Genomic DNA, 17,321 nt, shown 5'->3' on the forward strand with positions numbered 1-17,321 from the left:
GAGGGAACACAAGGAGGGGGAGCGGGACAGGGAGAAGCAGGCTTCCCGCTTAGCAGGGAGCCCGATGTGGGGCTCGATCCCAGGACCCTGGGATCATGACCTGAGCCGAGGGCAGGCGCTTAACGACTGAGCCACCCAGGTGTCCCTAGGCATTTACTTTTAAATGTTAGGATTACTTACTAGAGGAAGGAGCTCTGGAAATTTATATGCGACTTCACTTTTGCTTAATAATACATGTAAACCTGCATAGGAGAACAAACGAAAAAGCATTTCTACAACTGCAAATCATTTAGAAAAAAAGTCCTAAATATTCACTCAACTTTGTATCTAACTACTCTTTCTCTTTGGGAACCTATCCCATTACAAATTAAGATAAAAAATGAATTGCATCTATAAATGAAGCTTTTTGAATTGATATTCTCATGAACCTCTGTGTCAAAGGTACACTTAGAGCTAAAGTCCTAGTTACATTTACTAATACACACCGATGACATTTTATATAAGTAAATGTCAGATATACAAACATGGCAGAAGCAGTTCTATAATTATCAAACAATTTATGTATGTTATGTCCACTTTAAGGGTCATACTTCACTGGGCTGTGGAGTTTGTTCCCATTTAAAGTATAGCAGGAGAGATCCTTCTGGCAAGTGAACAGAGAGACTAGTCCTGGGATTCGTGGTCCATGCTGATCCTGACCGCAGATTTAAGTTCCCCAGAACTTCCAGCGTAAGATCAAAGCCTCTCTAGTTCCTAACTGCAAAGGGCTCTTACATAGCTCAACCTTGCTTAATTCTGTTAACTAAGAATTAAGTGTACTGTTTATGTTGTTGTCTACACAGAGAATGCTTTTTACAATCTTATCAATAGGTGAGGCCACTTGGTCAAGCCTGGCTTGAGGCTTTTGTATCCAAGACCTGCATCATGAGTCTCATTCTGACAACCGGCACTTGACATCTGCCACTCGAGCTCCATTAGTACACACACCAAGTTGTTCTTGAACTGTTTTGTGTGTGTTTTCTTAGTAAGCTCTTCAATTAGATTATAAGCATTTAGGCCAAGCTTTATCAAACACAGTCAGCAGAATGCTCAAAAATGTTCACTGAGGTCTGAGAGCAGTAAAGACCTAGGCAGAAACGAGTATAACTCTCATTTCTATATAACTATCAACATTGGCCTCCAACATACAACCAGATTTTTAAAGGCAGCAAAGACCAGCAGCTGAGTTGTAAATAGGACCAACATTCCTGCATCCCAGCTGAATACTTTCCCACAACACCATGCTGTCACCTGCTCCCATCAATTATCAACAGGTTCAGCATGCTCAAAGCACTTATGGAAACAAAACAGGGCCTGAACAAGTTTCATACTAAGTACTTCTTTGCTGCTCCATTTGTTGCATTACTGACATTTAGATGTCTAAGTTTCCTTAAATCTCTACAACTTCCATAAGACTGTTGGAATGCTAGGCTCTAGCAGCAAGAAAATGTGACAATACTCAGAAAAATGAAAAAAAAATGCATTCAGAAAAGAGGATTATTACTCCTGTCCCATGGACTTTAAAAGGATGATAATGGATACTAGGACTAGCTCTATGCCCACAAATTTGATAACTTAGATGAAATAAAACAATTTCTCAAAAAACACGAACTACCAAAACTCCTAAAAGGAGAAACATAACTAGAACTAACCTGTACCCATTAAAGAAATTGAATCAGTAATTAATGACCTTCCAAAAAAGAAAGTATCAAATCCATATGGTTTCACTGAGGAACTCTACCAAACATTTAAGGAAGAAATGGCATCAATTCTCCACAATCTCTTACACACACACACACATTTTCACATATTATTCAGCCACATACTTAAGATAAACTACAAATTCTGCAATGAGTAAAAATAGCTACCTTTACAACTTTTCTACTCTCACAGTTAAAAGTGGAACTAAAGGGAACAGCAGTATGTGAGTAGGATAAGAATTCCGGCAATCAAGAAATATGGAAGGAAGCTACATCGAAAAGAGTCTGTAGACAGAGATGGACAAGTGCATATTCTAAGTTTTTGGCCGCTGCAAGGTGGCGGCTTCAAATACTCTACCAAGTATAAAGGGCTTGTAAATCAACTACTTATGATTAAAAAACTCTCATTCCAATGTGGGACTCACTCTTGACCTGCTGCTTCAAAACGTTATCAATAAATGACTAAAAAACAGCTTAGAGGGAAAGAAAAAAAAAATTTAGGGTGGTTTCAATTTATCAGCAATCACTTAAGTGATAGGGTGATTTGAATGGTAACAACACAGACTCTGAATGTGAGTTGAGTTAGGCACATGGTATATATGTGGTAAGCATGTGATATGTGCAGTTTAGAAGTCTGACGCAGCACCATGGTACAGTCGTTATAAACATGGCTTCTGGGGCCAAAGCACCTCACAATTCCTACTCTCTTTCTTGCTGCACGACCCTAAGGAAGTCACTTCTATGTCTCAGTCTTCCCCTCTGTGAAGCAAATTTACTAATACCTACCTCATAGGCTGATGTGTGGTGATTAAATAAGTCAATGCTTATAAAACTCTCAGTATAATGTATAGTAAGTATTCAGTAAATATTAACCACAAACAACAATTTAAAAGATAATTTCAGGGTTCTTTTTTGGGGAGAAATGCTTTACCTGCAAGTAAGCGAGAAACTGGGAGGTGAATGCTAACTTTTTCTTGGGAAACACAGTATCTGATAGTTTCCACTGAATGTCCACAAATGCTTAACGTGATTGGTTGTTCACCATCAGTGAAACCACCATGACACTGCATCAATACAGCAAGGCATTTCTTGTAAGCTTCAATTAACACTTTTTCCTAAAAAAGAGGGTTTTCTGTAAGTTACTTCAAAGGCTGGGTTTCTACAACATTGAATAAGCACCTCAAATTCAACGATGAGTAAGTACCTCAGATATCAATATAGGCAACACCAAACTCAATCTTCCCTCCCCCAATATGGTCCCTCTTCCAGTGCCCTGTCTCAGGGAATGACATCTCCATACAGCTGTGGAAATCTAGAAGTTATTCCAATACCCTCCTTTCCCTCTGCCCAATCTATTACACTAAGCTGGCAATTTCATCTTCTAAATTTCTCTCAAATCTGGCCACTGATCATCTCCAGTAATTCAAAGGAAAGCCAACCATCTATTAAATCCCCTGCTTCTACTTCTGCCCTCTTCCATCTATTCCTAATTTTTAAAAAAACATGTAAACTGGATCATGTCACCTTTTCTAGCTTGGTAACCACTAGTGGCATCCCAACTCTATTAGAATAAAACCCAAACTTCGTTCCAGGGCCTCCAAGGCCTGCAAAGTCAGGCCCCTGTCCAGTTCTCTACCTTTAACCTCTGTGCTCCAACCTAAGCCTTCTCACAGCTCCTGGACCAACCATACTCTTTCTCATCACAGAACATGATAAGGCTGTCTCACAGTCAGGAATATTCTTTGCTCTTTGACCAGTTAACTCTTACACATAGTTCAGATCTCATAGAAGTCTTCTCTTACCTCTTAACTTACACAGGCTCTCATCTAGACTTTATAGCCAAAGGAAAGCAAAGTAATTTTAAGACAGAGAACAAATGAAACAGTTGTAAAGCTTTATTTTTGGATACATTTCTAAACTCTTCTTTTTATATGCTCAAAATCTAGATGAGATTATGGGAAAAAAATGTAGATTGTAACATAAGAGAAGAGAGAGAGTGGATCATTTATTCCTCTATTTTCCAAGTTTTTTCTAAGGCTTTGGAATTTTAACTTTTATGGAATTTATAGGTAAGAGAGGAAAAGATGTTATTTCATGAGGTAAGTATCACCACTATCCTCTCCAAATCTCCTCAGAATTCTTAGGAATCTATTTATTCCCCATCTTCCATTTATCGCCTACCGCCTACCCCTGGAAGAAACTCACGTCTAAAGCACACCAGTCCTGCATCATTGAAATGACATGTGTTAATTTCATTTGTAGTGTGAAGGCTGCCTCCCATTCTGGTTCCATTTCAATATGCTGTCCTACTTGACGTGTAATTGGATCCATTCCCTTAAAAGAAGCAAAAAGATTTTATTTTTATTTTATTTTAATTTTTAAAAAATTTTATTCATTTATATGACAGAGAGAGAGAGCACAAGCAGGCAGAATGGCAGGCAGAAGGAGAGGGAGAGAGCCCGACACGGGGCTCTATCCCAGGGTCCTGGGATCATGACCTAAGCCGAAGGCAGACGCTTAACAGACTGAGCCACCCAGGTGCCCCAAAAGAAGCAAAAAGATTTTAAATGGATTAAAATTACGTTTGTCCTCTTACATGGAAACTTAATATAGAAAAAATATATATTGATTATAAAAACATATAAAAGTTTTAACAAGAAGCTTCAAGTAGTATAAGAAGTTCAACTCCCTAAATTACATGTTTATATATTAACATTCTCTAAAATATAAATTAAAAACCCCAGTATAGAACAAATATGTTTGAGGCAATCTTGCATATATTTTTTTAATTTTTTATTGTTATGTTAATCACCATATATTACATCATTAGTTTTTGGTGTTGCATATTTTTTTTTTTTAAAGATTTTATTTGTTTATTCATGAGAGACAGAGAGAGAGAGAAGCAGAGGGAGAAGCAGGCTCCCAAGGAGCAGGGAGCCTGATGTGGGACTCGATCCCAGGATCCCGGGATCATGACCTGAGCTGAAGGCAGACGCTTAACCATCTGAGCCACCCAGGTGCCCTTTGCATATGTTTTAAACAGTAAAATGTATACTTCACTGCAACGAGCCTTCAAATTATTTTTTAGCTCTATCATCTATAGACCAAACTGTTAGAAGAAATTAGACAGGCTTTTAAAATGTTACTGAATTTATAAGTATATTTTATGATATACTAGAATAAAGTTTTCATATTTATTCCTAATCTGCAACTAAAAGTTCTCATAGACTAAAAGAAAGCAACACAAAACAAAAAAAACCAAAAAACCCAGAAATGCAAAACAAAAAGATAAAATAGTTTTATAAGAATATACATCTTTTAAAAAAGATTTTATTTATCTATTTGAGGGAGAGAGAAAGAGAGAGAGCATGAGCAGGGGAGAGGGACAGAGGGAGATGCAAAAGCAGGCTCCTCGCTGAGCAGGCGCCCCAAGAATATACAGTTTTGAAAGAATTTTAAATAAGAATATATGTTTCAGAAACTAGCTTAACAGGGCGCCTGAGTGGATCAGTTGGTTTAGAGTCTGCCTTTGGCTCAGGTCATGATCCCAGGGTCCTGGGATCGAGCCCCACGTCGGGCTCCCTGCTCAGTGGGGAGCCTGCTTCTCCCTCTCCCTCTGCCTGCTTGCACGCTCTCTCTGTCAAATAAATAAATAAAATCTTAAAAAAAAAAAAAGAAACTAGCCTAACTACTCTCTTGGTGTGTCAGAACTGATTACAGAAAATAGAGGATACCTCAAGTATCTAAAATGACCAAAGTTTCTACAGATAGAAAAACATAGAAGTATTATGATAAATTAAACATCCCAACCCAACAAAAAAACCAGAATATTTTCCAAAAATGATAAGGTGATTTTGTTTATTTCTTGCTTAAGAAAGCCAGACAGCGGGGTGACTGCCTTCAGCTCAGGTCATGATCTTGGGAGTCCCAGGATCGAGTCCCACATCGGGCTCCCTGCTCAGTGGGGAGTCTGCTTCTCCCTCTGACCCTCCCCCCTCTCATGCTCTCTCTCTCTCTCTCAAATAAATAAATAAATAAAATCTTAAAAAAAAAAAAAAGAAAGCCAGACAGCTACTAAAAGAATTATAATGGTATGGCTCAGATATTTTGGGATGACATCTACCTTCTTACAGTTAAAATCATATACCAGTTGGTTTCTGCTTCTAGATTCTGTTCTGTATATGGGGGTGTTTCCAAAAAAGAGAATTAAACAGAGGGAAGCAAGTTCTATACTGTATTATATAAATATCATATCAAGGAGAGAAAAAGAATTATGGAAACATTAAAAATAAAAATTAAACATTATAGTTTCTTAATTACTAACGTCACAATACTTCCATGTAAGCATATTAAAAAGAGTAAACTTGCAATCCTCAAAGAAAGAATGGTAATGGTAACCAAAAGAACAACCAAATACAAAAGAATAGTAGATGCCAGAACTTTTGCTTAGATGTCATTCATTCTACACCATTCTAAGGGTTTCCAATTAAAAAGGAGCTTCTTGGTCCAAATTGTAGTCATCTAAATTATTCTTTTGGAAATGTGCCCCAAATGAAAACAATACATAGATAGAAAAGATGTTCAGTTCAATGAACCAAAAAGAAAAAAAAAAAAGTGCTCCTCTTTAAAATGTTCCATTTATACATACCTGCATACATTTGAGTAATTCCAAAAAGGCATCAAATCCTTCTAGGAACTTCTGCCTCAGATCATCTGACCATTCAGTTGGTTTGCTAATTAACACATACCTGAACAAGATAAAAATAGCAATGAACATACGGGTAAACACTGACATATTACAAGATACAAGTGGTTGGATAATTAAACAAAAACTTACTTGAGATCTAAAATAAGGCTCTGAACTCTCCTAAACTTGAAGGCTTGTAAAGCAGTGTATCGTTCAAACTGAAATCTACCCTGGGCATCTCGATGTCTCAAATGATCCATAAAAGTCTTAATGATGATGGTCATTAGGTTTTCTTCTGTGATAAGCATCCGAGCCTAGAACAAAGTATATCAGAGTACACTGGTAATCAAAACCTATTAACTAGAAAGCTAAAAAAAAGTCACCAACATTGGTTAGCTCTTTGAAGTTTAAACCTTTTCCAATGCAACTATATAATATCATAAATGCATTACTGTGTATTTCTAAATAACAATTACTTACTCCAATTGCCACGTGTATGAAGCAACAATTATATCACGGAGAAAGATGCCAGAATGTTAGGAGACAGATCCAAGGCTCATTATTCAAAGACAATTCAGGGTGGGGGGGTCTGAACCAGGCTGCAAATTTCCTTAACTGAGACATTTAGACACCTATAATGGTATGGTATAATTATTCTAGGATCCAGAGGTTCATATCACAGCTTCTGTAGAACTCAGTATGAAACTCTATTTCCTCTTAATCTCCTTTTAAAACTTTTTTGGTTTTGTTTCTATGTATAGATACACATAGCTATGTATTTTTGAATAAGCAAATACATTTAAATGATGCAAAAAAACCCCCAACAAACAAAAACCAACAACAACAAAAAAAAACAGGTAAAAAGTCTCCTAGCTCCCAAGGTCCCCCTTGCAAAGGCAATCTCTGTTAGCAGTTTTCTTGCATATTCTTCCAGAGATGGAAGAATACATATATGTATACACATACACATATATACATTTATAATATATGGGTTAAGTGTTACTAAGTAAATAGAAGTATGCATATATTTAACTGTATCTATTTCTCATCCTCAAAGGATAGTGTATTATAAACACTGTTCTTCACTTGTTTTTTAACTTCATGTATTTTAGAGACTGTCCCATATCAGTTCATGTAAATTCCCTCATTTGTCATAACCATCACCAGGTATTTTTTTCTATCATACTTTATTTAACCAGGCAGGCCCTTAATGGTGAGACATGAGACATTTGGGTTTTTTCCAGTCTTAGTGCTATTTATTCCAAAAGATGTTGCAATGAATATTAGCTGTGTATAATTGCAAGGATAATTATAGAATAATTTTCTAGAAGTGGAATTACAAGGTTAAAGTGTATGTACATGGGCGCCTGGGTGGCTCAGTTGGTTAAGCGACTGCCTTCGGCTCAGGTCATGATCCTGGAGTCCCGGGATCGAGTCCCACATCGGGCTTCCTGCTCAGCAGGGAGTCTGCTTCTCCCTCTGACCCTCTTCCCTCTCGTGCTTTCTATCTCTCATTCTCTCTCTCTGAAATAAATAAAATCTTTAAAAAAAAAAAGTGTATGTACATTATAAATTTTACTGATATCATCAAATTGTCTCCACAAAGAAGTTTACCAATTTATATGTCCATCTACAGTGTGTGCCTTTCCCCTCATGCTTTCAGTAACACAATGCAACTTTAAACATTTTGATCTTTGCCATTCTGATGATTTTAACTTACATCTTACTATGAATGAAGTTGGACATTATTTTATAAAAATTTGCATTTCCTATTCTGCTCCATAATAAAGTCAAAATGTCTAATATTATTTGAATACCTCATTATTACTCTGCTATAAAAGATCATGAATTTTCCCCTATTTTTCTAGCCTAACTAGGTTCAAGTGTATTATTGGTGTTGGGGGAACTATTTAACTAGGTCTCTCATTAATCAATCAGCAACATAGAAAGTTGCATCAAAGAGTAGGACAGGAGTGCCTGGGTGGCTCAGTCGGTTGAGCATCTGACTTCTTGATTTTGGCTCAGGTCATCATCTCAGGGTCATGGGATCAAGCCACCTGTCAGGCTCCATACTTCTCTCCCTCTCTCTGTCCCTCCCCCTGCCCGCGCACGCTCTTTCTCTCAAATAAATAAATCTTAAAAAAAAAAAGGACAAAAAAGTGAAGAAGATAGAAGTCTAAGACTATAGTAAAGTTGTGTTCTAATGTAAAAGTTCTGAGGTCATCAGATAAAGAGAAAATCTATATAGTTAAATATTCCTTTGAAAAACTCAAAAGTCATCATCACATTGCCAGGACACAGGCCCTAAGAACCTCAAAAATCAACAGGATTAACTACTGTTCATTTTCCTACATAGTGAAGACTAAGGTCAAGTTTGAAGAAGAGGTGTTGATAGGTTAAGATAAAAAGATATTCCTTTTTGGTTTTTTGTTTGCTGTATTAGTTGATTTTGAGAAACTTAAATGAGTATAATGCAATTTGACTACGAAAAACCTCTGCAGAACATGCTTACAAGACTTACAACCAATAGTTGAAGGAAGTCTGGGAGAGAGAATTTATTTTTTTAAAGATTTATTTACTTATTTATTTGACAGAGAGGGAACACAAGCAGGGGGAGTGGGAGAGGGAGAAGCAGGCTCCTCGCTGAGCAGGGAGCCCGATGTGGGACTCAATCCCAGAACTCTGGGATCATGACCTGAGCCGAAGGCAGACGCTTAATGACTGAGCCACCCAGGTGCCCCTGGAACAGATAATTTAATATTGGTAGAATGTAAATCCCACCAACCAAAGCATTTATTTAGCATTTTCAGTTTCAGATGAATGTTAAAAGAGATGGTTTATCCACTGCATAATTTTGTTTTGGATTATGATTGTCATGGGTGCCAACTTAAAAAAAAAAATCAATAAGATGCCCATTAGTACTGTCCCACTGAAAGAGGGGAGTTATTCAAGGCATTTCTACTTCTAAAAAGAAAACTAGAGAAAGCATATTTTCCAAAGTTACAACAGAAAAGAAGAACAAAACACTTTAAGTGCTTGGCTTTATCACCTCATGCCTAGATTATCACTAAACTTTCAAGGTAATCTTTGACATTAAATATCTAACATTATTATATAGTTCTAGTACTTCTTATCACCCTAAAAAACTGCTTAATTCTTAAATGCCTACAATTCTCTTTGCTTTAAAATATATACTGTGGAATGCTTCGGTGGCTCAGTCATTAAGTGTCTGCCTTCGGCTCAGGTTATGATCCTAGGGTCCTGGGATTGAGTCCCACATCAAGTTTAGGAAGCCGGCTTCTCCCTCTCCCATTCCCCCTGCTTGTGTCCCTGCTCTCGCTATCTCTCTGTGTCAAATAAATAAAACCTTTAAAAAAAAATAATAAAAAAACATTTCTGCTACTCACCTTAATTACAATTTTATTCATTTTATGTAATTTGTATTCAATCTTGTGTTGCAAGGCTCATTACATATTCAAAATGGGCCACAGTCCCTGCTAAGACTCTGAAAAATCTTTATTTTTTATGAAGATTTTATTTATTTATTTATTTTGAGAGAGAGCGTGCACAGCAGGAGGGGCAGGGGCAGAGGGAGAGCCAGAATTCCAAGCAGACTCCACAACGAGCACAGGGCCCAACATGGGGCTCAATCTCACCACCCTGAGATCAGGACTTGAGCTGAAATCAAGAGTCGGATGACCAAACTGACTGCCCCTCTGAAAAACATTATTGAATAATAATGGCCTGTGAACATACTTTTAGTTAAACTAAACATGATAGAGCATAAAGGGTAATGTTGACTATAAATTAGGGCACATTTAATAAAAACAATTTAGAACAAAGTAAGAACTGTTAATCACTTGAATTATTAGTATCGGTTCTTGACCAGCCTATTTAAAAATGAAGACTGAATTTTCAGTTAACCCAAAAGACCAATATATGGGATTCTATTACTGATATATTACATTTCACTAATATCTCGGCAATTGATTTTTAAGCAGGGATAGGCAGATGAATTACTAATGGTGCTTTTTCAAGAAACTATCCATGTACTCTTCTGCTTCCAGTCATGATGGAAGAAACTTGAGGCTGACCAACATTTCCCCCCAAGAACAACCAGAAAAGATCAATTAGGAAAAAAAGTTTGAAATCATCAGAGAGCTGCTGAGGCAGTAAGAATTCGAGGGGATAAAACCATAGAGAAGGGCCACGGCAGAGGGAGATGAGCCAAAAACCTGCAGCTGCTTTTCCTTCAGCATCTGACTCTTCTGGGAGCAGGGCAAAATGAGATGGAAGATCCTGGGAAAGAGTCTGACAACACTGCTAACAGGGAGAAAAACCTAAGTTTAGCTGGTGTGGGGAGTGGGGTGGCCAGGACTCTAGTAAGAACAGAAGGGTAGGAATGGAGTCCAACTTCCTTTCAGCTTTCCCCATAAGACATCTGCAAAATTCTGAAGCTGTGCAGGCCTTAGAAATCTAAGAGCAGAAAGACTAGAAGAGCAAAGGAGCAATGTGGCAGTTTTAGCAAGCGGAGGAAACAAAACTAGTTCAGGACCCTAGAGAGGGGAAGAACTCAAGTGAACTCTCTAGGCTCTTGACTGGGAACCCTTAGAGGGTAATGTTGCAGGGGTGAGGATGACTCAGAAGACAGAGTCTAGCCAAAACAACCTGGAGTCATGTCAATTCCTAACTAGACTAAGGTGATGGGCCTCATTCCAGCTGCCTAACATTAAGGGGAATCTTCTTAGGATAAAGATATCATGCAGTGTCTAAGATTTTGTAATAAAAAACATCCTACCAGAAGGCAATGAGAAAGAGAATGGGGCAGAAGCCTTATTTTTTTTTTAAAAGATGTTATTTATTTATTTGACAGAGAGAGATACAGTGGGAGAGGGAACACAAGCAGGGGGAGAGGGAGAGGGAGCAGCAGACTCCCGCTGAGCAGGAAGCCCGATGTGGGGCTCGATCCCAGGACCCTGAGATCATGACCTGAGCCGAAGGCAGACACTTAACCGACTGAGCCACCCAGGCGCCCCAGAAACCATATTTGAGGAGAGAATGACTCCAAAATTTCCAAAACTGAGAAAGCCACCAGCATAGGGATACAATATCTACAAACTCCAATATCTGTAAAGAAAATCAAACCTACATAAATCATAGCAAGACTGCTGAAACCTAAGACAAATGTCAATAAAAAGTTATTAAGCATTTCAAATGACTAAAAAATCAAAAGGGGCAAAAATATAAAAGAATTTAAATAGGAATAAAACTACAAATGATCTAGATAATGACATTATCAGACTATGACTTTAAGATTTTATTTATCCATTTTAGAGAGAGAAAGAGAGCATGTGTGTGTGAGCAGAGGGAGGGGCAGAGGAAGAGAATCCCAAGCAGACTCCATACTGAGCACAGAGCCTGACATGGGGCTCGATGCCACAACCCTGAGATCAAGACCTGAGTTGAAATCAAGAATCGGAAGCTTAAATGACTGAGCCACCGCTGGGTGTGGAGCCTGCTTGAGATTCTCTCTCTCCTTCTCTCTCTGCCCCTCCCTCCACTCCCCACACTCTCTCTCTTAAAAAAAAAAAAAAGTTAAAAATGTAACAATGGAAAAGACATACTATGCAAACACTAACCAAAAAAAGGAGTTGTTGCTGTAGTATCAGATAAATTACTTTAAGTGAGGAGTATTATCTGAGATGAAAAAAATAATTCATAATGATAAAAGGATTAATCTAGGAGGTACAATTCTAAATATGTATGTATTCAATAACATAAAGATATATAAAGCAGGTATATAAAAACAGAACTAAAAGGAAAAAGACAAATCCAACGATCACTGTGGGAAACTCTAAGATACTTCAATAGTTGGCGGAATAAGAAAATTAGTAAGTATATAAGACACAATGAAAATGAACAAACCTGACCTAAGTGACATACAGAAACACTGCACCCAATGATAAGAGAATATACATTATTTTCAAGTTCACATAGGATATTTATCAAAACTGAAAACATTCTGGTCCATAAAGCTAGACTCAACAGAGGACTGAAATCAGCATGTTCTCTGACCACAGTGAAATTAAGCTAGAATTTGTAACAAAATAATTAGAAAATGCCCAGCTGTTTTGAAATTTAGCAATACATCTCTAAGAAGTATAATCACAAAGAAGAACAAATGGGTCAAGGAAGAGATCACGAAGGAACTCAGTGAATTTTTGGAACTGTATAGTAAAAATAAGACATTACAAACTTGTGGGATGCAGCTAACGTTATGATTAGATGGAAACTTAAGCATTAAATGCCCTTATCAGGAAAGAAAGGCTGAAAGCCAACAATTTAAACATCTATCTCAAGAAATTACAGAAAGAATGGTAGTCATCATATGGTGAATAAAAGCAGGAATCTTATTCCTGATCTCAGGGGAAAAGCTTTTAATACTCATGTTACGTAGAATGTTCTTAGGTACTCTATCAGATTAAAGTTCTCTTTCATTCGTAGGTATGAGGTATTTTTTGTTTTAAATTACGAGTGTTGAATTTTCATTAATTTGGAAAAAGCATTTGATGTAATTTTTTTTCTGTCCATTAATAAGGTGAGTTATGCCAGCTGATTTTTTCCCCCCAAATGTTATATGCTACTCTTTCGTTAAGGGAAAAAACCAAACTTGGTTGTGATGTATTATCCTTTTTCTATATTGCCTGATTTGATTTGTGCAACCTCATCTGTGAGAGAGATTAGATGGTAATTTTCTTATACATTGCCTTGTTGGGTTTTGGTATCAAGATAACAGAGAATTCAATTAAACTGGCCAGTATATTCTCTTTCTCTGTTTTCTGGAAAAGTTTATGTAAGACAGGTACTATTTCTTAAATATTTGGAAGGATTCTCCAGTGTAGCCACTTGGGCCTGGGGACTTGTGAGAAGATTTTTATAATAATTAAAAATTTCTGTTTCTTGTTTCTCTTTTAATAACCTGTGGGTTTTCTTAGGAATCTGTTCATTTCACCCAAATTTCCAATTATACTGATTTAAGTTGGTTCCAATACTGTCTTATTTTCTACTTAATACCTGTAAGGCCTATACTTTTTTGCAGCCCTTTTTAAAATTAAGGTTTTCTATTTTATATTAGTCTTTCTAGATATCTATTCCTTTTCCTTGTTTTAAAAGAACCAACCCTTGGTTGTACTGATTTTTTTCTTATGTATATTTGCTTTGTTTTATTAATTTCTGCTCTTTATTATTTCCCTTTTTCTACTTTCTTTAGACAAAAGACCTAAGCTCTCACAATGGCCTTGCCCATTCCATCTTCAACCCTATCCCCAAACTCAGTGATGTCATTGACCATTTTCTTCATTTATCTAGCAACACTGGCCTGTTTGGGATTCTTTCTTCCAAAATGCCAAGTGCACATTCATCTCAGAACTTTTGTACTTGCCCAGGAAGCTCTTCCACCGGTTAGTCACATTACTCATCTCTCACTTTCTTCAGGTTCCTGTACAAACACTACTTCTCTGAGAGGCCTTCTGATAACCTTGTATAAAATATGACCTTTTCACAGTCACTCTCTATCCCCTTAGCCTGCTTTTCTACTTCATAGCACTTACCAACACTTGATTTATAAATGGTATACAACTGTTTGTATATCTGTCTCTTCCCAATTAGACTATAAATTCCATGGGAACAGGGACTTTTGTCTGCTTCGTTTACTGCAGTATTTATCTCCGGAGTCCACAACAGTACCTACTCAGTAAAGGTGCTAAATAAGTAAGTTCTGAATAAATGAGTACATATGCTATTTGTCTACTGTTTTAACTAAAGGAATCAGACAAGAAACAAAAAATAAAAGTTGAAATATTAGAACAAAAATTACTTGTAGATTACTCAAAATCCCAAGGAATCAACACAAAATATTAGAAGAAATGTTAATTAAGAGGACCAGACAGATACAAGATGACATTTTATATCAGTGCTTTTCCTACATACCAGACATAGCCAGATAAAAAATGTGTAAGACCCGTAACAAAAGAACTATGAAGTTTGTAATAAGAGCATAATATAAAACTTAATAAATGAGGACAAATTATGTTCCTGGATGAGGATACTCAATATTGCAAAGATATCAGTTCTTCCCAAAGTATCTTTAAATACATTTTCAATCAAAATCCTAATGTGTTTTTTTGTGATTTTAGTTCATCTTAAAAAAAAAAGCCTGAGAACATTAAAGAAATTATTTGAAAAGAAAAATGGAAGATTTAGCCCTACAAGATATCAAAACAGAATATTAAGCTAAAATTATTAAAACTGGGTACTGACATGGAAATGGACAAACAGATCAATGGAGGATGCACAGATAGGAACACACATGGGAATATCCCAGAGACTTCTCAAACATCCCTGACTAAAATGAAAGCCATCGCTTTCTCTCTTCACAAATCCTACTCGTTTTCCAAAACCCCCTGTCCAAGTGGCATGACATCCACTGGGCTGCAAGTCACAAACCTGGGAGTCATCTTTACCCTTTCCCTCCAATCGAACAACCAATCACCAACTGATCCCTCAAACCCAAGTCTGGCCAATTCTGTAGCTTTTACCACTTAAATCTCTCTCACAACTCATATCCACTGTCACAATCCCAGCTCAAGTTACCACCAATTCTTGTCTGGATCATTGCATCAGCTTCTAATTAGGTTCCCCATACTCACTTTTGCCCCCCTGTCAATTTGTTCTCCAAATTACAAACAGCATAGCATGATCTTTTAAAAATCACAAACATGATGATGTAAATGCCACTTAAAACTCTTCACTGCTTTCCCATAAAACCAAAATCCTTCACTTGGCCTATAGTATCTCATTAGTGGGTACAGACAGCTTCAACTGTACTAGAATACATCCTTCAACATAAAGGTAATCCTGGGAAAAACACTCGTTAAAAACAAATAAATAAACAAAAAAACTGGAAAATGCAACTTTTTAAGGAAAATAACCCTAGAATACTACACAATTAAGTACCTGCCTTCGTTTCTGGTCTCATTTTATTCCATATTGAAAGATCTTCAACTGTGCTGGTTTTCCTTCTGTTTCCTGGATAGGAACTTTCCTACTTCAGGACCTGCTTAAGTGTTGGTCCCTTTAAATGAACTTTCCTTCATGACCCCACATAATGGTGCCTTCCTTACAGAATCCCTCTCTGAACTTTGGGAAAAGGTCAGATCTCTCTATTATTCTCTTGCAAAACAACCAAATTCTTAGTTTTCATTATAATTTTAATTAACCAATTCTGTGAGTCTTTCCCATTATTTTAAGTTCCATGAGGGCAAGGACCACATCTGTTGTTTTTGTTCACCGCTGTATTCCCAAAGCTTAGAACTGTGCTCAATCAATAATAGATTTCAAAACATTTTTGTTAAGTAACTTAAATATGAATTTTAATTACTGAATAGCACTAAAACACAGTGATGCTTTCCCAGGCAACTAGTAAAACTTAGTATAAGACCACCCACAATCACTGTGATTCAATTGCCTTAGCTACCCCTTCCCCTACTGGGGGGAAGGGAGCTTCTCAAAATGCGAGATTATATATAATATGCTGTTTCTAATGTATACATTTGTTAAACCAAACTGCTTAATTTTTAACTTACCAGTTCAAAACCTCAGGGAAGTAGTGAGAGAATGTACAGATTAAGTTTAAATGATTTTTTCTTTCTAGATTACATACTGAAGGCTATGTTCTAGTATGGCTGAAGGTGTCTGAAGTCCAATCACCCATTAATAAAACATTATTCTATTCAGGAATATACAGATCTTCATTCTCTAGTATTTTAAAGCTTTACTTCTGTCAATGGCAAACAAGAAAGTTCTTCTTAGTCTTTTAGTACTTACAAGTGAAGGAACCGTGAATATCTGAACCGAGAGGTCTGCGATTGAAAACTCTCTGTCGTGGTCATCTGTCACATAATCACTCTGCAAACGCTCATAGTTCTATTAAGAAGGCAAAAAAAGGCAAGGAGTGCCAGCTATCAGTTACAAAGAAAAGGCAAGCACTACTCACCAGAGTAGGTGCGGTGAAGAACTGGACAGACAGAGCAGTCACGGACACTGCTCGCTCGTGATCATCATCCATAAAATCTCTCTGCAACTGCTGGTAATTCTAAACAACAAGGGGGAGATTCACCTCTAATCCACTTTGACCAAATGTTTAAGGATTATAATGAAAAGTCAGTGCTGGAGGAGTCAATAAGATAACACTGCTATGAGAATGATAACGAAATGACTTCTACCAATAAATTTTGTATAAATACTGATTCACTATATAGTCTTCTTGAGCACAATGGCAATTTATGAGCTCAAATAGGAGTAACAGCTTCTAAAATCCTGGGATGTTACTGTACACCAGTAGGGCTAAATCACAGCAGCTCTACATGGTCTCTCATGAAACCAGATTTTTGTTTCTTATGGATATATATCAGAATCACCTGATGGCTCTTTCCAAGTACACATGCTTGGAACCCATTCTTGGTGAATTTGTCTCATTAAGTTTGAGAATGGGACACAAAGACATATATTTTGAAAGAGCTCCCCATATTATCCTTACATGCTTCCTTGATTAAGAACTCCTAATTCAGGTGAATTAAAAAAATAAACACATACTATGAAAAGGGAGAAGAATATAATTCAACAATATTGACAACCAAGAGTTCATGATTCTTAAATCACATCCATATATACATGTCATTTCAGCTAAGATTATCTTCCCCTTATACAAATTTTAATGGGAATAATATCATACATAATTCACAATGGCATAGGTTTAAATTCTTCATTTATCATTTGATATCATATACATTTCACAGTTGGGTATTTGTATCCAGGTGATGAAAAAAAAGCCTTAC

At 36.9% G+C, this 17,321-nt stretch overlaps 1 protein-coding gene across 6 annotated transcripts in view; it reads right to left on the reverse strand.

The window, feature by feature from the left end:
• Positions 1 to 17,321, reverse strand: part of UBR2 (ubiquitin protein ligase E3 component n-recognin 2) — a 117,904-nt gene that overhangs the window by 45,313 nt on the left and 55,270 nt on the right. For 5 of the 6 annotated variants that reach the window (XR_015768354.1, XM_028097730.2, XM_028097731.2 and 2 more), the window contains 6 exons: positions 16,312 to 16,410; positions 6,577 to 6,740; positions 6,388 to 6,487; positions 3,945 to 4,073; positions 2,671 to 2,854; positions 181 to 242 (listed from right to left, as the gene is read on the reverse strand). Coding sequence is in view for 5 of the 6 variants with exons in the window: in XM_028097730.2 (XP_027953531.1) it covers positions 181 to 242; positions 2,671 to 2,854; positions 3,945 to 4,073; positions 6,388 to 6,487; positions 6,577 to 6,740; positions 16,312 to 16,410 (738 nt within the window). In the remaining variant the exon portion in view is untranslated. Of the gene's footprint in view, positions 1 to 180; positions 243 to 2,670; positions 2,855 to 3,944; positions 4,074 to 6,387; positions 6,488 to 6,576; positions 6,741 to 16,311; positions 16,411 to 16,480; positions 16,580 to 17,321 lie in introns of all 6 variants that reach the window. The other variant, XM_028097729.2, reaches the window with a different exon arrangement.

This window comes from Eumetopias jubatus, unplaced genomic scaffold (genome assembly GCF_037043125.1).
Source record: "Eumetopias jubatus isolate StellerSeaLion01/CBP00866 unplaced genomic scaffold, mEumJub1_p1.0 scaffold_6, whole genome shotgun sequence".
NCBI lineage: Eukaryota > Metazoa > Chordata > Mammalia > Carnivora > Otariidae > Eumetopias > Eumetopias jubatus.